We start from the raw sequence: 27,144 nt of genomic DNA on the forward strand, positions 1-27,144 counted from the left end.
AGTTCATAGCAATACAGGCCTACCTTAAGAAGATAGAAACAGTTCAAACAAACGACCTAACCCTACGCCTACAAGAACTGGAGGAACAACAACAAAGACAGCCCAGAGCAAGCAGAAGGAAGGAAATAATCAAGATCAGAGCAGAACTAAATGACATAGAGACTAAAGGCACAATTGTAAGGATCAATGAATCCAGGAGCTGGTTCTTTGAAAAGATAAACAAAATCGACAAGCCTTTAAGTAGGCTCATCAAGAAGAAAAGAGAGAGGATCCAAATAAACAGAATTAGAAATGAAAGAGGAGAGATTACAACTGATACCACAGAAATACAAAGGATTGTAAGAAATTACTATGAAGAACTGTATGCTAAGAAATTTGAAAACCTAGATGAAATGGACACATTTCTAGAAAAATATAATCTTCCAAAACTGAATGAAGAAGAAGCAGAAAACCTGAACAGACCAATAACAGCAGACGAAATTGAAGCAGTCATCCAAAAACTCCCATCACACAAAAGCCCTGGACCAGATGGTTTCACAGGAGAATTCTACAAAGCATTTAAGGAAGAGCTAACCCCTATCCTTCACAGACTATTCGAAAAATTCCAAACTGATGGAAGAATCCCAAACTCTTTTTATGAAGCCAGCATCATCCTACTCCCAAAACCAGATAAAGACAAAACGAAGAAAGAAAACTTCAGGCCAATATTGCTGATGAACATAGACGCTAAAATCCTCAACAAAATATTAGCAAACCGCATCCAGCAATACATTAAAAAGATCATCCACCATGACCAAGTGGGATTCATCCCAGGGATGCAAGGATGGCACAATATTCGCAAATCAATAAACATAATACATCACATCAACAACAGCAAAGACAAAAATCACATGATCATCTCAATAGATGCGGAAAAAGCGTTCGATAAGATACAGCACCCATTTCTGATGAAAACACTCAGCAAAGTGGGAATAAAGGGAGCAGTCCTCAACATAATAAAGGCCATATATGAGAGACCTACAGCCAACATCACACTCAATGGACAAAAACTTAGAGCTTTCCCACTAAGATCAGGAACAAGACAAGGATGCCCTCTCTCACCACTCCTATTCAACAGAGTATTGGAAGTCCTAGCCACAGCAATCAGACAAGAAAAAGCAATAAAAGGCATCCAAATTGGGAAGGAGGAAATGAAACTGTCACTGTTTGCAAATGACATGATAGTGTACATGGAAAACCCTATAGACTCCACCAAAAAACTACTCGACCTAATAAATGAATTTGGCAAAACAGCTGGATACAGCGTCAATACCCAGAAATCAAAGGCATTCCTGTACACCAGCAACGAAACTGCAGAAACAGAAATCAGGAAAAAAATCCCATTCGATATAGCAACAAGAAAAATAAAGTACCTAGGAATAAACCTAACCAAGGAGGTAAAACACCTGCACTCAGAAAACTACACAACACTTAACAAAGAAATTAAGGAAGACACAAACAAATGGAAGCATGTACCATGCTCATGGATTGGAAGAATTAACATCATCAAAATGGCCATACTACCCAAAGCAATTTATAGATTCAATGCAATCCCTATTAGAGTACCCATGACATATTTCACAGATATAGAACAAACATTTCAGAAATTCATATGGAACCATAAACGACCCCGAATAGCTGCAGCAATTTTGAGAAAGAAGAACAAAGCAGGAGGGATCACAATACCTGATATCAAACTGTATTACAAGCCCACGGTAATCAAAACAGCCTGGTACTGGCATAAAAACAGGCACATAGACCAATGGAACAGAACAGAGAGCCTAGAAATAAACTCAAGTCTATACGGTCCGTTAATATTTGACAAAGGAGGCAGGAGCATAAAATGGAGCAAAAACAGCCTCTTCAACAGATGGTGTTGGGAGATCTGGACAGCTACATGCAAAAAAAAGAAACTCGATCACCAACTTACGCCATACACGAAAATAAACTCAAGATGGATAAAAGACTTAAATATAAGTTGTAACACCATAAAAGTCCTTGAGGAAAACATTGGGAGGAAAATCTCAGACATTCCACGCAGCAACATCCTCACAGACACATCGCCTAAAGCAAGGGACATAAAAGAAAGAATAAACAAATGGGACCTCATCAAAATAAAAAGCTTCTGCATGGCTAAAGAAAACAGCACCAAATTACAAAGAGAACCAACAGTATGGGAAAACATATTTGCCAATGATACCTCAGACAAGGGCCTGATCTCCAAAATATATAAAGAACTCACACCACTCCACTCCGGGAAGACAAACAACCCGATTACAAAATGGGCAAAGGACTTCAACAGACACTTCTCCAAGGAAGACATACAGAGGGCCCACAGACATATGAAAAGATGCTCAGCATCACTAGCCATCTGAGAGATGCAAATTAAAACCACAATGAGGTATCATCTCACACCAGTCAGAGTGGCCAACATAAACAAATCCACAAACAAATGTTGGAGAGGATGCGGAGAAAAGGGAACCCTAGTGCACTGTTGGTGGGAATGCAGACTGGTGAGGCCACTGTGGAAAACAGTATGGAATTTCCTCAGAAAACTAAAAATGGAACTGCCCTTTGACCCAGCAATTCCGCTGCTGGGATTATACCCTAAGAACCCTGAAACACCAATCCAAAAGAACCTGTGCACCCCAATGTTCATAGCAGCACAATTTACAATAGCTAAGTACTGGAAGCAACCGAAGTGCCCATCAGCAAATGTGTGGATCCAAAAACTATGGTATATTTACAGAATGGAATTCTACACAGCAGAGAGAAAGAAGGAGCTTATACCCTTTGCAACAGCATGGATGAAACTGGAGAGCATTATGCTGAGTGAAGTAAGCCAGGCGGTGAGGGACAAATACCATATGATCTCACCTTTAACTGGAACATAATCAATAGAAGAAAAAAGCCAACAAAATATAACCAGAGACATTGAAGTTAAGAACAATCTAAGAATAGCCAGAGGGGGGGGGCGGGGACAGTGGGAATAGCGGATTACAGGAACTACTATAAAGGACACATGGACAAAACCAAGGGGGAGGTTGGAGGTGGGGGAGGGAGGTGGGTTCACCTGGGGTGGGGTGGAGGGATGGGGAGAAAAGGCATACATCTCTAATTGAATAACAATTAAAAAAAAAAAAAAAGAAAAGAAAGTTACCTTAAAGATATGCAGTCAACTTTTGCTGTCTAAATTCAGGGTGAGGGAGTTTTAGCAAAAAGCAAGTCTCAAAGGGGCCTAGGTACAATGCAGGCCTGATTCCCTGAGGTAGAACCTATAGGTGGGCGTGGGTCCTGCCACCCCGAACCTCACGCCCCATGGGCTTTTCTGAGTGGGGGCTGGGCCACATTTCCCATGCTTGGAACAGTTCCCCATAACCCTCCTCCCTTTCCCCCTGAATTATCCCCTCCCACCTCCACTCTGGTTACTGTCAGTTTATTCTTAATTTCAATGTCTCTGGTTATATTTTGCTTACTCGTTTGTTTTGTTGATTAGGTTTCACTTATAGGTGAGATTATATATGGTATTTGTGTTTCAGCACCTGGCTTATTTCACCTAGCATAATACTCTCTAGTTCCATCCATGCTGTCACAAAGGGTAGGGGCTCCTTCTTTCTTTCTGCCGCATAATATTCCATCGTGTAAATGTACCATCATTTTTTGATCCATTAATTTACCGATGGGCACTTAGACGGCTTCCAGCACTTGGCTGTTAAAGAAGAAAAAAAACCAGATGGAAGCATGTACTGTGTTCATGGATTGAAAGAATTAACATCAACAAAATGGCCATACCACCCAAAGCAATTTATAGATTTAACGCGATCCCTATTAAAATACCAATGGCATATTTCACAGATATAGAACAAACATCTCAGAAATTTATATGGAACCATAAACGACCCCAAATAGCTGCAGCAATTTTGAGAAAGAAGAAGAAAGCAGGAGGGATCACAATACCTGATATCAAACTGTATTACAAGGCCACTGTCATCAAAACAGCCTAGCATAAAAACAGGCACATAGACCAATGGAACAGAACAGAGAGCCTAGAAATAAAAACAAGTCTCTACGGTCAATTAATATTCAACAAAGGAGGCAGGAGCATAAAATGGAGCAAAAATAGCCTCTTCAACAGATGGTGTTGGGAGGGCTGGACAGCTATGTGCAAAAAATGAAACTTGATCACCAACTTACACCAGATACAAAAATAAGCTCAACATGGATAAAAAGACTTAAATATAAGATGTGACACCATAAAAGTCCTAGAAGAGAACATAGAGAGGAAAATCTCAGATATTCCACGCAGCAATATTTTCACTGGTATGTCCTCTAGCGCAAGGGACATAAAGGAAAGAATAAACAAATGGGACCGCATGAAAATAAAAAGCTTCTGCATGGCTGAAGAAAATAACAGCAAAAATGAAAAGGAAACCAATGGAATGGGAAAATATATTTGCCAATGATATCCAAAATATATAAAGAACTCCCACCACTCCACTCCAGGAAGACAAAAAACCCAATTAAAAAATGGGCAAAGACCTGAACAGATACTTCTCCAAGGAGGACATAAGAGGGCCCAGCGACATATGAAAAGATGCTCAGTATCACTAGCCATCAGAGAGATGCAAATTAAAACCACAATGAGGTACCATCTCGTACCTGTCAGATTGGCCAACATAACCAAATCAATAAATAACAAGTGTTGGCGAGGTTTCGGAACAAAGGGAACCCTAGTTCACTGTTGGTGGGAATGCAGACTGGTGCAGCCACTGTGGAAAACAGTATGGAATTTCCTTAGAAAACTAAAGATGGAACTGCCCTTTGACCCAGCAATTCTGCTGCTGGGATTATACCCTAAGAGCCCTGAAACGCCAATCCAAAGGAACCTATGCACCCCAATGTTCATAGCAGCACAATTTACAATAGCTAAGTACTGGAAGCAACCTAAGTGCCCATCAGTAAATGAGTGGATCAATAAATATCTTTTTAAAAATAAAGCCAGAATGCAACAATAAGTGGACCTAATGAAATTTATATTCATTTAATGCATGTAAGAAGCTTACATGGCTGGCTCCCACATACTTTTGGAATTATTTTTCAACTTAAAATTAAGCAATTGCTTTAAAATACTCTGTCATGGAGAAACCTAAATATAAAAGTCTCTGTTGATTTTAAAAGACCAGCAAAGTAACAAAGTAAATTTGATGATAATAAACACCTAAAACTTAACTAACTTATCAATATATGAGTCTATTTGAAGACTCACAATTCTATGTGAAATCAAATTTTGGATGATAATGCTATAAAAAGTGGACGTCTATTTCATGTGTAGGCCTTAACCTCTTCATCTAAAATTCCATATATCAGCCCTGGCTCAGTGAATTGAGTGCCAGACTGCGAGCCAAAGAGTTGCCGGTTTCATTCCTAGTCAGGGCACACGCCTGGGTTGTGGGCCAGGTCCCCAGCAGAGGGCATGTGAGAAGAAACCACACATTGATGGTTCTCTCCTTCTCTTTCTCCCTCTCTTAAAATAAAATAATGAATAAAATCTTTGAAAAAATAAATTTATAAAATAAAATTCCATATATGACAGTATTCAACAATCCTTCAAACACTAAGAGACATTTTTCTGAAATATTACAGGAAATTTTTGAAAACCCACCCTGCGAAAATACTGTGGCTAAGTACAATGTACCAACACCGTGCCCTGCCTCAGTTTTCTTACTCCATGCAATAAATTAGATGGGGCAGGATAACCTTTCAAATCTCTCCTATTCCAAATGTGCTCTGCTTCTGCAACTCAGTATCTGGGCAGTTATCAGGCAAAGAATTATGTTAGTTTTTTTTTAAAGGGAACAAAAGACTACTCTGAAACTCCACTTCTTTCCAGAACTGCAAGACTTGGCTCCTGTCTGGAATTTTAATGTTTTAGTATTTGTGTACAAAGCATCTCATCGGGCTCACAAAACTTAAAAAAAAAACCACTAAAATTTTATCATGCAACATGAAGCAGCAGATTACAGTCCAGATTCTTAGTATGATACTTGGTCATTTGAGTCTGTCAGCCAAAGGTGAGAGAAGAAAATTATTTGTGGACAGATTAGGTTCTTGGGTTCATTTGATTCCAAATCCAAAGTAACTGCTTATAAGTGACCAGTCACTAAAGCCATGTGTTGGTTGAGGGTAGTTTTTGCCCTAGCCAAACATTATTCATATAATCTACTCAAAGTCCTTAAAGAAAGAAGCTATGTAGTTAGTTGTTGTTCTTCGGAGGCAATAGGGTAAGAAAGCGGATTTGCAGCTAGATTCCAGTGCCAAAATAGATGCTGTAAGTGTGGCCCCCAAGCATCTCCTACCGTGCATGCTCATCTACAATGGGACGGTGTCACCAATCCGTCAAGAGGTGGAGTCCAGTTGTCTGTCCTCCTCTGGAATCTGGGCTGGCTACACGGCTCCTCTGTGATTGCCCAGGCTAGTTCAGACAGAGCCTGTTTCTCTTAGGACCTGGCCCTGGACGAAACCATTCATCCTACAAAAAATCCAACTACCCTGAGACCACCATGCTAGAAGGGCCAGTCCCAGCTTATCCAGTCTCCCAGCCATCCCCACCAAGCTGCCAAACCCAGTGACACCATTTGGAAGAGGATCCTGTACTTCCAGATGCTCCAGTCACTAGACATTCAAGTCACCCCTGGCTATAGCCCCACACATCCAGGAGTAGAGACAAGCCCTTAGGCCCTCTCTGAATTCCTGAGGCACAGAAGACATGAGCACAATGAAATAATTGTTATTTTACGCTACTAACTTTTGCGGTGGTTTGTTTCCCAGCATTAACTGTACCACTGACTGAGAATTTAGTAACTTACAAAAACCCCTGGTCTCTTCCAAAGTATGTAGGGATAACATTTGCTACTTTGCAAGTTTATTGTGACATTGGGAATACTCAGCGTGTCTGGCCCATACAAGGAGTGACCGAAAGGTAGCTTTTATTTGTGGTCATGATCTGTCAATGCCAAGAGCATTGTTAAATGTCAGGTAACGCGTATCAAAATTTGAATTTGAAACTAACATTGTACTTCATTGTTCAATGCAAAGAAAGTCTGTCATTTAAGAGGGGAAGAGTCCTCAGTTATTGAAAAAATCCCTTTGGGTTTGCTTTCTGAATATATAATAAGGAAGAGATACAACCTTAATGAGCATGTATTTTTGTATATTTAATCTTCCTAAGACACCATTTGAAGAGTTAAGTTGTGTGAGGTCACATGACTGGTATAAGTGGCCAGTTTCAGGGCATTTTGAACCCAAAGCCTCATGCAAATGCAAGACTCCTCTACCCTCCTACAGGACTATGTTGTCAGTTCACACAGAAGTTTACTGCAGAGTTTAGGCAACGTATTCCGGGGATTGATTTTGAAGCACGATAATCCTTGTCACGAATACACCTAGTAGCACCAGATGTGTATCTAGGGTCTTGCTAAGTGGCCTTACTATTAAACAGAAACTTGAAAGAAATTCCTAAAATGTATTGCTGACAGCAGGCAAAATCTGTTGCTTAAGACATGTTTTCGTTTGTTTTGAAATGTTTTATGGAAGGCCGGGCTTCTCACACACCCTTCAAATCCCTTAGCTGACAAAGATTGATCTAAATGGCTCCCTGGAGATTACACTCATTCTATAAATGTGAGCTAAAGAGGAATCATATCTGCCCACAAATTAAAATGTCCTTTGTAAAAGTCAATCTAGGGAATTTGACAATCTTAGAAGCTGTTAAAAGAAAATCATCATGAAGATCTTGAAAGAAGTTATACTTGGTTTTCTCTGGTTTATTACTTGAGAAAGTTTTGGTGCTAAGTGCCGCTCTCTGTATAATCTTCCCACCCATCTAAGCTGTGTAGGTTAAAAACACACACACACACACACACACACACACCATTTGTTCTACTTGTGTTCTTTCACAGGAAGCCAGAAGAGGGTATAACTGTTGTGACTTCCAGGCTCGCTGAGCTATTTGTAAACTTGCATCAATATCAACTCATTTTAAGCAACAAGCTGAACCTTCCCTGGAGCAAACTACACTGTGAGTTTTCCCAATGAAATGCCGTTTCTCAATTAAGGTATGGGTCTAAAATATGCACAGATGAACTCAGAATTACTGTATCTCAGATTTTCTAAGATTTTCAGGTGTTTAGGCAGTTTGGTTTATTTTAAACCACCACCCAAGACAGGTTTTCTTATAATGCGTTTTAAAGTGGAGTTTTATACTACCACTTAAAAAAGGAGCTACATAGAAATCACTCTTAAAAGAACCTCTTGTCAACTGAAAATAGTAATATTCACCTGTTATTAGCATACGGCACGCTGCCATTTCAAAACTGCCAGTGAGTCATGTTACAAATGCAGCTATTTTTAGGACAGTGTAGGAATGATGTTAATGATATTCCTTGAAAAGGCACTAACTACTTGATCAAGTATTTTGTGGATGGAAAAATGGACAAACACACTTGTTACATCCCAACCCAAAATTACTCTCGGTAAGATTTGTTTCATTCGGCCATCTGCACGTCCTTGCTTTTTGCTTACTCAGTAAGTCACACTCACATAAAAAAGGCAACCTGCTTTACATGACACAGCTCCGTATTTATAAATCTGAAAGAAGAAATGTAAAGTCACCCCCGAGGTTATACAGCACATTTGATGTCAAGTTCAGGGCAGCAGACTGCATGCACGTGAGTAATCCCATCCGCAGGCAGCGTTCTCCTGTAATTGCAGTGGCTGTGAAACCCTATCAAATATCTTATTTTAAAAACTTATCACAACTAAATGTCACTAAGCAAAAGTCTAAAACATTAGTATCATTTAAAAAATAAGACTGAACATGAATTAAAAGGATTTGTTAAAAGCCAAAATCAGTAGTGGGGAGAACTATCCTTTAGAAAGAAATTCTATGGCCAGCAGCCATGTAAGTTCTATGGATTCTAAACTTCCTAACAAGCATACTCTTATTTTTTGTTTGTTTGTTTCCACTGCAAATGGCAGCCAGTCAGTCATTTTCTCATTTGACTCTTTGGGGAAACTAAAATCTTAAGATAAATGCCTGGACTGCCCCCCCCCCCTCCCGAATTGGGACGTGGGAGAAAAGCATCACGGCTGACTGACACCCGGATTACTGGTTCGTACTAGAAGTGCTGACGCAACCTCCAATGCACCAGGACACAAAAGGCAGGGTTCTGCTTTGGCTTAGAAGCATAAAGCAGGCTATAAGCGGCACACGATGCTTATACCAACACTAAAATGCAGCTTTAAAAATAATGGCTATGGGGAAAGTTTCTGTAGGAACTGGGTCTAAGTAGGACAGATTCTCGTCCTTCAGGAGAAACATTCCTGAAATTTCCCTTCTGTAAATACAAGCTGGCCTCTTCTGGGCAGTTTCATTCTAATTAAGACAAAGGTTTTTAATTAAGCCCTGAAGATCCTGGTGAATGGCCTTCTGTAACACTGTCCTTGCTGGTTCCTCCAGAAATAATTCATTTTGAGAAACAATGAAGTGGATCTCTTAAAATCTTCAAGAATACATTTCTCTCCCTGCTTTCTGCTACTACACACAGCAAACAGACTGAGCAAAGCTGCTGGCTCTTTGGAACAGGCTGGAAAAGCACTGCTCGTTTTCAATTCCAGCTGACCCCTTCGTTCCAAAACACTGATGCATAGAAGCTTCAAGTCTACAGAACATTTGACGAAAACTGATTTTGCAAAGTGGGGAGTGTTAGCAATTTCCCACAGTGTTCCCCTCCCAACCCCACCACACACCACCCCGGGGAGGCAAAAATGAACTGCGACTAAATTAAGAAAGCCAACAACTTGTCCCAGATAGCCTCAAAAACACCATCTCTACTCCCCACCCCACCCCCATTTACTTAATGAAGCATACTTTTTTCTAGGATATAAACTATTGTGGAAGCAAAATAAAACTAAAGCTGATTTTCAAGAACCCAAGTAGAAGTCAGTGCTGGGGTGTGAGTTTCAGCAAGAGGGCAGAATAACAGGTTGGGGGAAAACATCAGAAATTGTGTCTGCCTCAGATTTCCACCTTGCCCAGCCCCATTATCAACATTTTTGCATGAAGCTCAGGTCTCCCTACTTCCTGGCCAAGAGAACAGGATCCGGGCCTGAAAAGAAAATGGGGTTGAAGCTGGTTTCTCTAACCTAGCTGAAAAGTCTTTATGCAATCAGGGGCTATTATTTCAGGAGACAGTGGGAAAGGGGCAAAAGACTCACGTTGCTAAGGAGACATGCTGAAGCTGGCATTCCTACCTAGATTTCCATTTCTATTGGACAGGGGAAAGAAAAGATATTTTCCCCAAAGTTTATTTGGATCCCCTGGTTACTGAAGAAAGGCATTTTACTGGATTTATTTCATCTTTAGTTGCAAACAAGCAACCCTTAAAGAATTAAAAGACCTAAATGTTGACCCCCTGCTGCCAACCAGTCCCCTCCACAGTGAATTAAGCAACAAAGCCGAAACCCTTCAATGGGAATTTTGAGGAAATATCAAAGAAAAAGCCTTTTGTAAAGAGAAAAATCAAATTTATGGAAGAAACTTATGCAAGTGAACTAACTAATCTCTCTTATACCAAAAACCAAAGACAAAAGTCAATCAGATTCTTGTGAATTTTGTGCTATTTCAACTTTCCTGGAACTGGAAACGTTTCCAGTAACTATTTATAAATAGTCCCAAGGCCATGAAACTGCCCGAAGGAATTTACTGAGTTTCTCAGGGGTGTGTGTAAGTGTGTAAAATCACGGGCAGCTCCTCTCCCCCTATTCTCCTTTCTCTGTACTGACAGCAGCTAAAGAATCAATATTAGCAAAGGAAAGGGTTGGCAGCAGGAAGTCGGAAGTTGGCATTTCTGCTACGGGCATCACTGAGGCGCAGAGAAAGGCAACGGGGGGTCAAGGAGAGACTAAGGCAGTAAGTATGGTAGCCCCAGGGACTACCTTCTTCCCCACCCCCACCCTACCCATGTGCAGCTTTCAGTGCCGGCTGAAAAAGGTACGAGGTCCCAGGCTTCTGTGAGTAGTTCAAGAAGAGAAAGAAAGGTCTGAAGGACAGAGAAGATATTTGGGCTGGGAGAGAAAGGCAACTCACAATCAACGACGGTGTCACCAAAAAAGGGAAAAGGAAATTAAGCCTGTTCCTCTGCCAACTCTCCATATCCCTGAAAAATGCTAGGAGATAAAGTCCGATCCTAAACTCATTGCGGGGAAAGGCAGGTAAAGTGGAGTAGAAGAGGCAGGACCGCGGGCACTAAGAGGTAAACTCTGGCGGATTCCCGCGGAGAGACGAGGGAGAAGAGGGCGCGGAAGACCGAGAGCGAGCCCCTGGCATCCTGGTGGAGTTGGGGCGTTTTTGCTTTGTCTTTTAAAGGGGGTGGGGAAGCCGTTGCATTTTTAACACAGCCACATGGTTCTCGCCTTAAATGATAACAATTACCCCCAAAGAGCATCCGTGTTACTCTAGAGCCCGAGGAAAGGCCACGGGAGGAGGGAGAGGGCGCGGGACGTCGCACTGGGTTTGGTTGGGGACTAGAACCGGGGAGAAGAAAGGGGTCGGCATCAGGGAGGCGGCTGGAGCCCGAGGATCCCCGAAAGGCCAGGACGGAGCAGGGCAGACAAGGGTAGGGGCAGGGGGAGAGGTAGTGGCGGTTCTGGCAGTGGGGCGCGGGGCAGTCCCGGGCGGGAGGGCGGCAGGGGTCGCGGCGCGCGGGGCCCTCACCGCTGCTGAGCGTGGACTCGCAGTGCCAGATGTCCCAGCTGGCGGGTTTCCGGCAGGACTCCCACAGGGACAGGTAGTACTGGTGGTCGGCCGTGACCCAAGCCGGGCTCAGCACGGCACCCAGGTCCAGACACAGCGCCAGGAAGATGCACACCAGCCCGACCAGCTTCAGCGGGGTCAGCACCGACACGCGCACCTCCTCCATGCCGCTGCCCGCCGAAGCCATGCCCGGGGCGCCGCAGTCCGCCGGCCCGCGGGAGGCGAGGACGCCAGGCGGGTCCCGAGAGCTGGGAGCCCGACCTCCCTCGAAGGGAAGCAGCCGCGCCGCCGCACACCGGGCTCGCTCCCTCGGGGATCCGCGCCTCCCGCAGCCGCGAAATTGGTCTGCGGAGGTGGCCCGCCGGGGCGAGGGCGTCGGTGGCCGCGGCGACGCGGATCCCACCGTGGATCGTCGGCACTGATCCCGCGCCGCGATCTGCCCGCGCCGGCGCCCGCTCCGCCTTGTTGCTACCCGGTGGCTCCGCCCCGACCCCTTCCCAGGCAATTGGAGACAGTGCCGAGTGGGGCGGGGCAGCGGTCCGCACCCGGGCTTCTTCTTGCTTTGGCTCTGAACGTCGGGCGCCAGCTTGCATTGCCCGCCCCGCCTCTGCCAGGTGCGGGCCGCTCGGGTCCCGACTCTCTGCCCCTCGCGCGCAGCGCGCGCAGAGCGAGTCCTCTTCCCCTGTGCTCCGCGAGGGCGAGGAACCCAGAACAAGTCGCCCGCCGCCAACCTACTGCGCGGTGCAATTCTTCGAAACTGCCAGGTCCTCGCCCCACCCCTGGCCTAGCCGGCCCCTGGGTCGCCTCGCTTGTCGTCCCCACCCACAACCATCAAGAGGATTTCATTACTTAGCAAGGTGGAGTGGGTCCTTGTCTAGAAGGCGTCAGCTGTGGATTCCTAGGTTTCCTGGGCTGTAGCCATTGGAGTAAGAAGTGATGTAACCCCACCCACCTCGCACTACCGCCCCCTTAGTTTCTTTTGCTGGGAGATTTGGAGAAAGGAGAAGAAACGTGACAACAGGTTATTTTGTCTTCTCTTTTCAAACCCAAGACGGACCCAGTCTCGGACCCAGGAATCCCTCAGTTTTCACTATTTCCTAACTTTCCCTCTAAAAGTGCTTTATTCTCTGGACTCGCCTCCTTTCGCCCTCTGTGAAAGGCGATTACTCGGGTAATGCAGGCGCTAAAATGGCATTGAAAGCTCCTGCAAAACGTGAAGTAAGCCTTACTTGCTTCCCCGCTGCTTTTTTCTTTGATTGGGTGTTGACCAAAACCGTTATTTCTTTTGATATCTCTTATGTCAAGTTGGATCTGAATTCCTCCAGGGGCATTAACCTGTTCCTGTGCCTGGCAAAAGCTAGCCCAGGGCCTGGCATAGGGAAAGTGGAATATCTTTAAGTAATCAATTCACATGTATGTATTGAACACCTACAGTATGCTCCAGGCTAAGGATTCAACCAGATATGACCTTGCTCCTGTTCTTAAGAAGATGCTCTATTTTTTTAAATCTATACCTGAGGAATAAACACCCCTTGAAATTGAATTTACAATTCTTTAATTAATTAGGCCAGCTTGTGATGGGTGGCTCATCTGGAAAATTTGATGAGAAACTCAAAATAGTGGTTAAGATCAGAAGAATGGAAGAAATGCCTTCTCTCTTTTAATGAAAGCACGGTCCTTGACACTTCCGGATTTCATAGATTTGTTAATAACCATTTCTTACCTTCTACCATATGTTTCCTAGGGGCTAACTACATTTTGACCTAAGCAACATTTTTTTTGATGCTCACCAGAGGATATGTTTATTGATTTTATAGAGAAAGGAAGGGAAAGAGAGACAGAGAGACACAGACAAGGAGACAGAGAAACATCCACGAGAGAGAAACATCAATGGAGAGTACCCGTGACATATTTATTTCACAGATGCAGAACAAACATTTCAGACATTCATATGGAACCATAAATGACCCCAAATAGCTGCAGCAATTTGGGAAAGAAGAACAAAGCAGGAGGGATCACAATACCTGATATCAAACTGTATTACAAGGCCACTGTCATCAAAACAGCCTGGTACTGGCATAAAAACAGGCACATAGACCAATGGAACAGAATAGAGAGCCCAGAAATAAACTCAAACCTATACGATCAATTAATATTTGACAAAGGAGGCAGGAGCATAAAATGGAGCAAAAACAGTCTCTTCAACAGATGGTGTTGGGAGATCTGGACAGCTACGTGCAAAAAAAAGAAACTCGATCACCAACTTACGCCATACACGAAAATAAACTCAAGATGGATAAAAGACTTAAATATAAGTCGTAACACCATAAAAGTCCTCGAGGAAAACATTGGGAGGAAAATCTCAGACATTCCACGCAGCAACATCCTCACAGACACATCCCCTAAAGCAAGGGACATAAAGGAAAGAATAAACAAATGGGACCTCATCAAAATAAAGAGCTTCTGCATGGCTAAAGAAAACAGCACCAAATTACAAAGAGAACCAACAGTATGGGAAAACATATTTGCCAATGATACCTCAGACAAGGGCCTGATCTCCAAAATATATAAAGAACTCACACCACTCCACTCTGGGAAGACAAACAACCCAATTACAAAATGGGCAAAGGACTTCAACAGACACTTCTCCAAGGAAGACATACAGAGGGCCCAGGGACATATGAAAAGATGCTCAGCATCACTCGCCATCAGAGAGATGCAAATTAAAGCCACAGTGAGATACCACCTCACACTGGTGAGAGTGGCCAACATAAACAAATCAACAAACAAATGTTGGAGAGGATGCAGAGAAAAGGGAACCCTAGCCAACTGTTGGTGGGAATGCAGACTGGTGAGGCCACTGTGGAAAACAATATGGAATTCCCTCAGAAAACTAAAAATGGAACTGCCCTTTGACCCAGCAATTCTGCTGCTGGGATTATACCCTAAGAACCCTGAAACACCAATCCAAAAGAACCTGTGCACCCCAATGTTCATAGCAGCACAATTTACAATAGCCAAGTACTGGAAGCAACCTAAGTGCGCATCAGCAAGTGAGTGGATCAAAAAACTATGGTACATTTACAGAATGGAATTCTACACAGCAGAGAGAAAGAAGGAGTTTATACCCTTTGTGACAGCATGGATGGAACTGGAGAGCATTACGCTAAGTGAAATAAGCCACGTGGTGAGGGACAAATACCATATGATCTCACCTTTACCTGGAACATAATCAACAAAAGAAAAAAGCAAATAAAATATAACCAGAGGCATTGAAGTTAAGAACAATCTAACAATAGCCAGGGGGGAGTGGGGAGGGGACAGTGAGGAGAGGGGATTACAGGAACTACTATAAAGGACACATGGACAAAATCAAGGGGGAGGGTGGAGGCAGGGGAGGGAGATGGGTTCAGCTGGGGTGGAGTGGAGGGATGGGGAGAAAAGGCAGACAACTGTAAGTGAATAGCAATAAAATAATTGAAAGAAAGAAAGAAAGAAAGAAAGAAAGAAAGAAAGAAAGAAAGAAAAGAAAGAAAGAAAGAAAGAAAGAAAGAAAGAAAGAAAGAAAGAAAAGAGAAAGAAAGAAAAAGAAAGAAAGAAAGCCTAGAGCCTTCTGAGCTCCTTAACCTCTAACCTCTAACAGGCTTCTTGGCCTCCCAGCCTCCGGAGGAGGAAGAAGCCTAAGTGGCTCTCCATGACAATGGTTCCCAATGGAATACTGAAAAATTAAAAACCAGGATGATTACTGGGGACGGCCAGGCTTGTGATAGTTTTCTATTACCTTGATTTATGTTCATGGGCTTGTAATGTACTTTTTTTAATATATATATTTATGGATTATGCTATTACAGTTGTCCCATTTCCGCCCCTTCACTCAACTCCATCCTGCCCACCCCCTCCCTCCCACATTCCCCCCCTATAATGCATGTCCATGGGTTATACATATAAGTTCTTTGGCTTCTACATTTCCTACACTATTCTTACCCTCCCCCTGTCTATTTTCCACCTATCATTTATGCTATTTATTCTCTGTACCTTTCCCCCCTCTCTCCACCTCCCAATCCCCTATTGATAACCCTCCATGTGATCTCCATTTCTGTGGTTCTGTTTCTGTTCTAGTTGTTTGCTTAGTTTTCTTTTGTTTTGGTTTTAGGTGTGGTTGTTAATAACTGAGTTTGCTGTCATTTTTACTGTTCCTATTTTTGATCTTCTTTTTCTTAGATAAGTCCCTTTAACATTTCATATAATAAGGGCTTGGTGATGATGAACTCCTTTAACTTGACCTTATCTGAGAAGCACTTTATCTTCCCTTCCATTCTAAATGATAGCTTTGCTGGATAGAGCAATCTTGGATGTAGGCCCTTGCCTTTCATGACTTGGAATACTTCTTGCCAGCCCCTTCTTGCCTGTAAGGCCTCTTTGGAGAAATCAGCTGACAGTCTTATGGGAACCCCTTTGTAGGTAACTGTGTCCTTTTCTCTTGCTGCTTCTAAGATTCTCTCCTTCTCTTTAATCTTGGGTAATGTAATTATGATGTGCCTTGGTGTGTTCCTCCTTGGGTCCAGATTCTTTGGGACTCTCTGAGCTTCCTGGACTTCCTGGAAGTCTATTTCCTTTGCTAGATTAGGGAAGTTCTCCTTCATTATTTGTTCAGATAAGTTTTCAATTTTTTGTTCTTCCTCTTCTCCTTCTGGCACCCCTATAATTTGGATGTTGGAACGTTTAAAGATGTCCTGGAGGTTCCTAAGCCTCTCCTCATTTTTCCGAGTTCTTGTTTCTTCATTCTTTTCTGGTGGGATGTTTCTTTCTTCCTTCTGGTCCACACCGTTGATTTGAGTCCCAGTTTCCTTCGCATCACTATTGGTTCCCTGTACATTTTCCTTTGTTTCTTTTAGCATAGGCTTCATTTTTTCATCTAGTTTTCCAAGAAATTCAACCAATTCTGTGAGCATCTTAATAACCAGTGTTTCAAACTGTGCATCTGATAGGTTGGCTATCTCTTCCTCGCTTAGTTGTATTTTTTCTGGAGCTTTGAAGTGTTCTGTCATTTGGGCCATTTTTTTTTTCTTTTTGTCTTGGCGCATCTGTTACTTAAAGGGGCGGAGCCTTAGGTGTTCCCCGGGGCGGGGTAACGCTGGTCACTGCGCTGTGACGCTGTACGTGTGGGAGGGGCCGAGAGGGAGCAATGGTGCCCATTCTACTCTCCACCAGATTTTAGTTACTCCCTCCGCTACCCACAATCAAACTGGGCCCCTATGGTGCTGGTTCCCTAGTGGGTGAGCTTGTACATGCCCTAGGCCCTTGTGGGTCTCTCCAACGACCTCTCCCGTGAGGCTGGGAGTATCTCCTGCTGCCGCCCCAACCCCCATGGGTGTTTTCAATCAGAGGTTTGAGGCTTTATTTCCCCGCGCTGGAGCCCTGGGTTGCATGGCCTGCTTCGCGCCCCAATGATCGTCCCAGTTTATCTGTGCATGAGTGTGGGGCCGTGGGGTGCTACCCGCCGCTCTGCCTGCCCTGTTCTCCACCACTCTGAGTCCGGCCCTCTCGGTTTATCTGTGCGCAAATGTGGGGCTGCAGGATCTGCTCGTAGTCAGACTGCCTGCCCCGTTCGTCCCACACTCCGCCAGTCTGGGTCCCGCCACCACCACGCGAGTCCTCTCCACCCTGGCTGCCCGTCTCCGCCCCTCCTCCTGGTCTGGATGTATGTTTCTTTTTTGTCTACCTGGTGTCAGACTTCCTTGCTGTTCGATTCTCCACCAGTTCTGGTTGTGCGAGGAGGCACAGTATGTCTACCTACGCCACCATCTTGGTTCTATCCTTCATTTCGTGTTCTTTTAATCGTCTTATTCTTTCTTGATTGAGGCTGTCAGCTCTTAAATGGCCTCAGCGATCATCTTCTGTTTGAAAGGGGCAATTTGCCAATGCCTACATTCTTCTCGATGCCCTTTTTCCCCATCAGCAATAGTGTGGAGAAATAGGGACAGTCCGTTTCTTGGGACTTAAAGGAATACTCGACAATTCCTTCCTTTCTGTTGATTGCTTGCACAAGGGAAAAGACAAACTGGGCTCTAGCATATGCCATGGCCAGGGTGGCAGAGCCTTCTCCAGCTTTAGCCTTGACCACCTCCATGCTGGCCTCCTGGGTTTTCCCGGGGAGGGTTGTCATCGGGTCCTGGGGAAAGTCCACCTTGGGAGTGGACTGAGAAATCGGGAATGATGGTCTTCCCAGCATGGCTGCCAGTGACAGAAACATTGACTCCAGCTGCATCCAAAGCCTTCAGTTCTGCGACAAAGGTGCTGATGCTGACAACGTCCAGGATTCTCACCCCAGAGATCTTACTGGGGTTGTAGACGCCATGTTTCTTGAAAACTTCAGCTGTGATCAGGGTGGTGGAGTTAACTGGATTTGAAAGGATGCACGTCATGGCCTCAGGGCAATGCTGGGCTCAGGCAGCAGCCAGGGCCACCACTGTGGCATTGCTGTTGAGCAGGTCATCCCGTGTCCTGCCTGGTTTTGTCGGGGCTCCAGCTGGAATACCCACCAAATCACAACCTTTCAGGCAGTCTGTCAGCTGCTCATGTCTCAGATAGCCTTTCACAGTCACACTGGTGTGAACGTGGCTCAGATCTACAGCCACTCAGGGTGTATGAGCAGTATTATAGAGCATCAGGTGGCTCACCAAAGGGCTGTTCTTCAGGAGACGTGAAAGGGGCTGCCCAGTCCCTCCAGAAGCCCCGGGCCCAGCTACTTTTAGCGTTGTTCTCGCCCAAGGTGCCGAAGCTGCACAGAGTTGTGCCAGCCTGGTGAGGGCAAGAGCAGGGCTGGGGTGGGCGGGGCCTGCGCTAACAAAGAAGGAGCTGCCTCTGGGCATCCTGGCTCCACCGTGCCTGGCCTTCCAGCATCGGTATATTCTCGACACAATAGTTCTAAACCACCTTGTTTTGTCTGGCTTCCACTGCGAGGGCTATGAATCTCGGCGCAGTACCAAGATTCTGACAATGTGTTCATTGACTGATGACGACAAATAATGATGCCTCTCCAAGTGCACCTTAAAAACCAACTTTTAAGAGGAACACTAAGAATGACCTCTGGCTTCTTGCAAATTCACTCTGAGACGTTTTATGCAGCTTCACCATACATACATAAACTACTGGGGATCTAGAAGTAAAAGGCAGAAAGAAGTTTAATTATCCAAGCCATCTGAAAGAGCATCATGGAGCAAAGCACAAAAGGGCAGCGTATCCCCACTGATACCGAGCATTAAATACCAAGAGTCACAGGCCTGGAAATGGTATCTCCAGATAAAGTAAGCTGATGAAGCTGCATTATCGTGGTTTCAAACTCTGGCCACTTTGACATTTACTCTCTGGACTCTTTATAAATTCCTTATCTTGAGCCAACAAGTGGTGTGCCAGTGAACAGTGCTGAGAACAGAAACTGCCTGTGGAAGCAAAAGGAAGGTAATTATGGCATTTGAGAAAGCTGATCCAGGGGACATGATGTGTAGACACAGTAGACGGAATTTTCCATATGGTGGAGAAAAAAACTAAAGAGGAAGACAACTAAAATTTCCATTAAAAATTATGAAAAGGAACATGTAGGAATAACCCATAGACACGGACAATGGTGTGGGGACTGACTGTGGAAAAGGGGGTGGGCTGGGCAGAGGAGGGCGAGGGGGAAAATTGGGACAGCTGTAATAGATAACAATAAAATAATTAAAAATTATGAAAGCTCGATTACATATGAGTACTTGGCAGGTCAGGACAAAAATGACAGATAAATAAATAAAAGTTATTGATTACTACAATTGGCAATTAAGACTGAAGGACACGCTTGCCACCCTTGTGGAACCCAATTTTTCATAGCTGGCATAGAATCAGGGTGACCGACACCGCCGTTCTATGTTTTGACACCATCGCCCTACAGTGCACTGAGTGAAGCTGTGTTTTCTGATAACTCTTATTATTTCTTAACAAGATATCACCGATTTTGATAAAGGAAGACAGATAAAGCAGATTCCCAAACACATTCAGGGGAGTACACTTTTTTCCAATAGAGCCTTATATCCAATATCACAATTTTCTCAAAATATTTCGAATCGTACTATCATTCACTATCATTTTCATTGTAATCTCTGGACACTTTGTTCATATATTTTAAGCCTTTGTGTGCACCCACGATGGAGAGCACATATTTTGTGTGTATGTTGTGTGCTTTGGGACTTTCTATGTTCTTAGTATATTTTTTCATTGCCCGAAGGGATGGGCCCGAAGGGATTTCCCGAAAGGAAGCTGTTGCTCATGCTTTTTCCTGTAGTCCATTTCTCGTTTAGAGACAAGCTTCCTTTTCGGGGAAAAACTAAATCTGGTTTTTATTCTTTGCTCAAGTTTCTGAGTGCAGGATGAAATAATATAAGAAAAATAAACATTTAATTTGTGCTTTGGAGTCAGTAAAACTAAAACAGAAATTATCTTAAAGGGTGTGGTTTTAATTATTCATAGACCTGCCACAAAACACTTTCAGTTAGTCCGTGCTTCGTAACTCAGCTTTCACTCATCATATTCTCTTAAAGTCACGGTGTTTCCCTGATGATTTTCAATGTTTACTCCTGTTCCCTAGTTCCAGGGAGAGAAACAGACACAGACAGATATAAAAACAATTAAAAGGCATTTCTAAAGTATGTATACATTTGCCCATTTTTTCAAAAAATCTTATTTTTGTTCCTTTTATGCTGTTTTCATATTCATTCTCTCCCATGATCCACATTCTGCCTTTTAATTTTTGGCATAAGTGAGCAGTGGATCGAATTGTCTGAAAACACACACAGACACACACAGAGCTCATACTCTATTGTTTGTATGACATACAATCTTCATGAATATCTGATGCGGATCCCGGCCCACAGGATCCGGTGTTGTGGTTGTAATATACAAATACACACGGACTACAGAAAACCTGTGGAGGAAAAGGGACAGCGTGGCCACTCTCTCAAGAGGAGAGCGCCCTGACCCTTGCCTTGACAGGCTATTATTGTTTTTCTAGGCCCCTTACATCAAAACTGGTCCTCTTTTACTATGCATAGGTTTGTTTTGGGTAGTTATCTTTTACAGACAACAAAGGAGAGAATGTCACTGAATACATCAAAGAAGGATATTTGCAATGTAAAAGGAGAAATGGTCTAAACAACTATGTTCCATACCTGGAAGGTCTAGCTCAGATTTTGGGAAGATAAAGATACTCAGTAAACATTTGCTGCCTCAATTCAGAGTGAGGGAGTTTTAGCAAGAGCAAGTCTCATAGCAGTCTAGGTACAATGCAGGCCTGATTGCCCACTGGAGAACCTATCCATGGACCTGGGTCCTGCCCGCCAACCTTGCTCTGCACTGGCTTTTCCAAGTGGGGGCTGAGCCACATTGCCCATGCTTGGAACGGTTCCCCACAAATATCCTTGTCTCTCCTCAAGAAATATGTGGAAACGTTTTTCCCTGGATGTGAGCAATTTCACCATCATTCACTTGCAGGTAACAGGCAGTCCCACGGTCACTTTAGGTGCTAAATACAAGCTCAATTCAGCGATTAGAATGTCCACATGCAATTTATTAAAACCCCAAACTTCACTTAGTATGAAAGCTTCTTTGTAGCTCAGGCTTGATTCAGGTTGGACATACAAAATCGCTCTTCTTTTAAAGGCAGTGCTTCCATTGCAGGTCTCTATTTCTGTTGTTGATCAGGCAGAGGGTCGAGAGATATTGAACTGGTCCTACCCTGTGTTCTTTAAAAATGTCGTAATTGGAAGAGGGAGTCTCTGTCACCCTCACTCTGGCATCCCTGCATCTGTCCTATTTGGTACTTTATTTAAATTTGACGCAAGGACTTTCGTTGTAAGACCGTGTTACAATGGGTTGTCAAGCATGGCCAGGAGGTGGGAAAGAGCAAATACTGTGGCCATCACTCAGAGGACTGGTCAAGGACTGTCCGAGACCGAACTGTTGTGACACACATGTACAAATGACCGAGTGGGAGAGGGATGTCAGGAGCTCCAGATCAAATTTTATTGCACATAATTTTCTTAACGTTATGATTAGCTATAATGTATTGAGTGCCTACCAACTGCTAGCTGTTCCTAAGTGTTTCACACATGCTATTAAAGTGTATTAAATGAATACACCCACACACAGAAGTAGGTGCCAGCCCTGCTTTCCAGGTGAGGTAACTGAGTTGTGTGAAGTTTGAGTCTCTTACGTAAGGCCACACAATTAAGTAAAAAAGCTGAGATTTCTGTCTTATGTCACCTGAAACTGCTAGAGCATATTATTTTATTATAATAAAATGATTATAATATCATTTTATTGTTGCCAACTAAAGTGTTTTTACAAGGGGGTCTAAAGCCGTGTTATACTCAGGGAATCAGATGACAAGCACTGCTAAGTGCCTTTTGTTTTATTCCTCCTAGTAGACTTCAACCCAGGAATGAGCCCCCATTTACCATTCCTCGCCCCACCCTTGCATTGCTAATTGCCTTTCTGTCCACCTGGAGATTTAGTCTTTCAGACTAAGCATTATTTATAACCCCACACACACCAACTCACTTTGTGTAGAGCTCAACCTGCACACTAATACAAACCAAAATTTGTAGGACTACCATATTAACCAGACATGAGTGAAGCCATCTTAACCGAAAGATAGTAAACATAGGGACACCTGTGTCTCCTAGTTCAGGTTTCTTTGTACCCTCATATTTTTTAAATATTTTATTTATTTATTTTTAGAGAGGGGAAGGGAGGGAGAGAAACATCAGTGTGTGGTTGCCTCTCATGCACCCCTCACTGGGGACCTGGCCGCAACCCAGGCATGTGCCCCAGGCTGGGAATCGAACCGGTGACCCTTTGGTTCACAGGCTGGCACTCAATCCAGTGAGCCACATCAGCCAGGGCTGTACCATCATATCTTATGTCATTTTAATATATCATCATCTCATGCGAGAAACCTATCTCTACTCAACCAACTAACCAATTTAACTAACACTTTGCCTTGTGTCTGTAAAGCAGGCCACCTCAGGGCTAGTAGGCTACTCAACTGTAGGCCCACTTCTGTGGGGCGATGAATGGTTACTAAGAACTATTTGTGTTTGTTGTGGTACCTGTTTAAAGAGCTTGCACATATTCTGGTAATTGTCCAATAAGTGTAGGAAAAGCAATGGTCAAAAATGGGAAATAATCAGATAAAAATCTGGATGCAGTCCAAACCCAGAATGACTCCTAAGTGTGTAAGTTCTCTTTGTACTTAAAATCAAACACCACCCCCCGTCCCAAATTGGATAATTATTTACTCATGAAAGATGTTAGGACACTTCCGTCCGTGAGCTCTTCATCAAAGGAAGTGCCTTGGGCCTGTATCACAAGATTGGTAAATAGGTCAGTCTCTGAGGAGGCCCCAGTTTACTTTGAAGAACAAGGGCTGAGAATGTGATTGTGACATTAAGAAGACACACACACACACACACAAGAGCACACACACAACTGTAATGTTGGAACCCTGACCAGGGTACCCCTGTGTCCCACAAAGGATCCAAACCATCAAAGAGCTTCACCTGAGCACTTGACAGGCAACCATCACCCCTTGGAGAGTCAGAGTCCAGCTGTGACTCCATACAGCAACAACACAATGGTGTTAGAGCTACACTCCAACTCTCTGTGTGGATACATTTTGGAAAAATTGATTTTTTTATACCAAGCAAGCTCTCCTTTTCTTGATAAATGAAAGCTAAAGCCCCCAAAAAGGAGAGGTTGGAGTACTGCTAATAAGGATGTGAGGTTTTAAGCAATCAATTTGAAAAATAAGAGATACAACTTTGTTTACACCCCAACCTTTGGAAGAAGGTTATAAACATTAAGCCCCATTTTAGGAAATATTGTTAGATTGAATATAAAATGATCTAGTTATCTTTCCAAGAGCAAAAATACAGTTATTTAATATCCATTTATGCAAATACAAAACAGCTATGGCTTCACAGAAACTATGATTTGTATAAAAACTCATTATAATATCTGCATTTCATTTAAGGTTATTTTCTTGCTCATCGTTCATCCAATAATTTCATTTATGTGCTATCCTACAAAAATTATTCATAGGTTTTTTTTTATTGTTATTCAATTACAGTTGTATGCCTTTTCTCCCCATCCCTCCACCCCACCCCAGCTGAACCCACCTCCCTCCCCCACCTCCACCCTCCCCCTTGGTTTTATCCATGTGTCCTTTATAGTAGTTCCTGTAATCCCCTCTTCCCACTGTCCCCGCCCCCACCCCCCCTTCCCCCGCCCTGGCTATTGTTAGATTGTTCTTAACTTCAATGTCTCTGGTTATATTTTGTTTACTTTTTTCTTCTATTGCTTATGTTCCAGTTAAAGGTGAGATCATATGGTATTTGTCCCTCACCTCCTGGCTTATTCCACTTAGCATAATGCTCTCCAGTTTCATCCATGCTGTTGCAAAGGGTATAAGGTCCTTCTTTCTCTCTGCTGTGTAGAATTCCATTGTGTAAATATACCATAGTTTTTGGATCCACACGTTTGCTGATGGGCACTTCGGTTGCTTCCAGTACTTAGCTATTGTAAATTGTGCTGCTATGAACATTGGGGTGCACAGATTCTTTTGGATTGCTGTTTCAGTGTTCTTAGGGTATAATCCCAGCAGCGGAATTACTGGGTCAAAGGGCAGTTCCATTTTTAGTTTTCTGAGGAAATTCCATACTGTTTTCCACAGTGGCCTCACCAGTCTGCATTCCCACCAACAGTGCACGAGGGTTCCCTTTTCTCCACATCCTCTCCAACATTTGTTTGTGGATTTGTTTATGTTGGCCATTCTGACTGGTGTGAGATGATACCTCATTGTGGTTTTAATTTGCATCTCTCTGATGGCTAGTGATGCTGAGCATCTTTTCATATGTCTCTGGGCCCTCTGTATGTCTTCCTTGGAGAAGTGTCTGTTCAAGTCCTTTGCCCATTTTTTAATTGGGTTGTTTGTCTTCCTGGAGTGGAGTCGTGTGAGTTCTTTATATATTTTGGAGATCAGGCCCTTGTCTGAGGTATCATTGGCAAATATGTTTTCCCATACTGTTGGTTCTCTTTGTAATTTGGTGCTGTTTTCTTTAGCCTTGCAGAAGCTCTTTATTTTGATGAGGTCCCATTTGTTTATTCTTTCCTTTATGTCCCTTGCTTTAGGGGATGTGTCTGTGAGGATGTTGCTGCGTGGAATGTCTGAGATTTTCCTGCCAATGTTTTCCTCAAGGACTTTTATGGTGTTACGACTTATATTTAAGTCTTTTATCCATCTTGAGTTTATTTTCGTGTATGGCGTAAGTTGGTGATCGAGTTTCTTTTTTTTGCACGTAGCTGTCCAGATCTCCCAACACCATCTGTTGAAGAGGCTGTTTGTGCTCCATTTTATGCTCCTGCCTCCTTTGTCAAATATTAATTGACCCTATAGGCTTGAGTTTATTTCTGGGCTCTCTGTTCTGTTCCATTGGTCTATGTGCCTGTTTTTATGCCAGTACCAGGCTGTTTTGATTACAGTGGCCTTGTAATACAGTTTGATATCAGGTACTGTGATCCCTCCTGCTTTGTTCTTCTTTCTCAAAATTGCTGCAGCTATTCGGGGTCGTTTATGGTTCCATATGAATTTCTGAAATGTTTGTTCTATATCTGTGAAATATGTCATGGGTACTCTAATAGGGATTGCATTGAATCTATAAATTGCTTTGGGTAGTATGGCCATTTTGATGATATTAATACTTCCAATCCATGAACATGGTACATGCTTCCATTCGTTTGTGTCTTCCTTAATTTCTTTCTTCAGTGTTGTGTAGTTTTCTGAGTACAGGTCTTTTACCTCCTTGGTTAGGTTTATTCCTAGGTACTTTATTTTTCTTGTTGCTATATCAAATGGGATTTTTTTCCTGATTTCTGTTTCTGCAGTTTCGTTGCTGGTGTACAGGAATGCCTTTGATTTCTGGGTATTGACGCTGTATCCAGCTGTTTTGCCAAATTCATTTATTAGGTTGAGTAGTTTTTTGGTGGAGTCTATAGGGTTTTCCATGTACACTATCATGTCATCTGCAAACAGTGACGGTTTCATTTCCTCCTTCCCAATTTGGATGCCTTTTATTGCTTTTTCTTGTCTGATTGCTGTGGCTAGGACTTCCAATACTCTGTTGAATAGGAGTGGTGAGAGAGGGCATCCTTGTCTTGTTCCTGATCTTAGTGGGAAAGCTCTAAGTTTTTGTCCATTGAGTGTGATGTTGGCTGTAGGTCTCTCATATATGGCCTTTATTATGTTGAGGACTGCTCCCTTTATTCCCACTTTGCTGAGTGTTTTCATCAGAAATGGGTGCTGTATCTTATCGAACGCTTTTTCCGCATCTATTGAGATGATCATGTGATTTTTGTCTTTGCTTTTGTTGATGTGATGTATTATGTTTATTGATTTGCGAATATTGTAGCATACTTGCATCCCTGGGATGAATCCCACTTGGTCATGGTGGATGATCTTTTTAATGTATTGCTGGATGCGGTTTGCTAATATTTTGTTGAGGATTTTAGCGTCTATGTTCATCAGCGATATTGGCCTGAAGTTTTCTTTCTTCGTTGTGTCTTTATCTGGTTTTGGGATTAGGATGATGTTGGCTTCATAAAAAGAGTTTGGGAGTCTTCCATCAGTTTGGATTTTTTTCGAATAGTCTGTGAAGGATAGGGGTTAGCTGTTCCTCAAAATTTATTTATAGTTTTAATATTAACTTTATCATTTTGATATTGCAGTTGGACGAATATTTGCTCCGCGCAGGTTAGTTGTGTTTTCCGTCACAAAAATCCCGTGAACATGCAGTTAAAGAGCTGAGCTAAAGCTGTTCCACGTGCCCCTTCCTCCCTGCAGGCAGCGCACGGCAGGCCGTGAACTCATGCCAGGGCATGACTGTTCCACGGGCAGGGCACCGAATGCAGATAAAGGGAGACTATAAAAGCTACATCCTGGGGAGTAGCCAGGTGAACCACGTAAACAGATTTTCAAGCCTAAGGTGCCAGACCAAGAAGTCAAATGCAGGTGTATGGCTGTGGGAATGAGATGGTAGCCGAGAGGTTCACAATGGAGCAGGGAGAGGTGAGATGGAGAAAACTTCTCTGAGAAGCAGAGGTGGACGCCATAGATCTCTCCGAGGCGTCCAAGGCCTCACACTGTTTAGGAGGAGTTTCCACATGCTCCCCACTGGCCTGAAAGGCCCTGGGTCATTTCCCAG

The 27,144-nt window shown here is 43.3% G+C and overlaps 1 protein-coding gene and 1 pseudogene across 1 annotated transcript in view; both read right to left on the minus strand.

Annotated features, from left to right (window-relative positions):
* Positions 1-17,674, minus strand: part of TMEM47 (transmembrane protein 47) — a 43,229-nt gene extending 25,555 nt beyond the window's left edge. The window contains exons 1-2 of the mRNA XM_053916949.2: positions 17,649-17,674; positions 11,813-12,582 (exon numbers count right to left, since the gene is read on the minus strand). Of these exons, the coding sequence (XP_053772924.1) occupies positions 11,813-12,582; positions 17,649-17,674 (796 nt within the window). The remainder of the gene's footprint in view (positions 1-11,812; positions 12,583-17,648) is intronic.
* A 50-nt stretch (positions 17,675-17,724) lies between these two features.
* Positions 17,725-18,723, minus strand: LOC128779939 (malate dehydrogenase, mitochondrial pseudogene; annotated as a pseudogene).
* Positions 18,724-27,144: the final 8,421 nt, after the last annotated feature.

This window comes from Desmodus rotundus, chromosome X, assembly GCF_022682495.2.
Source record: "Desmodus rotundus isolate HL8 chromosome X, HLdesRot8A.1, whole genome shotgun sequence".
Taxonomy (NCBI): Eukaryota; Metazoa; Chordata; class Mammalia; order Chiroptera; family Phyllostomidae; genus Desmodus; species Desmodus rotundus.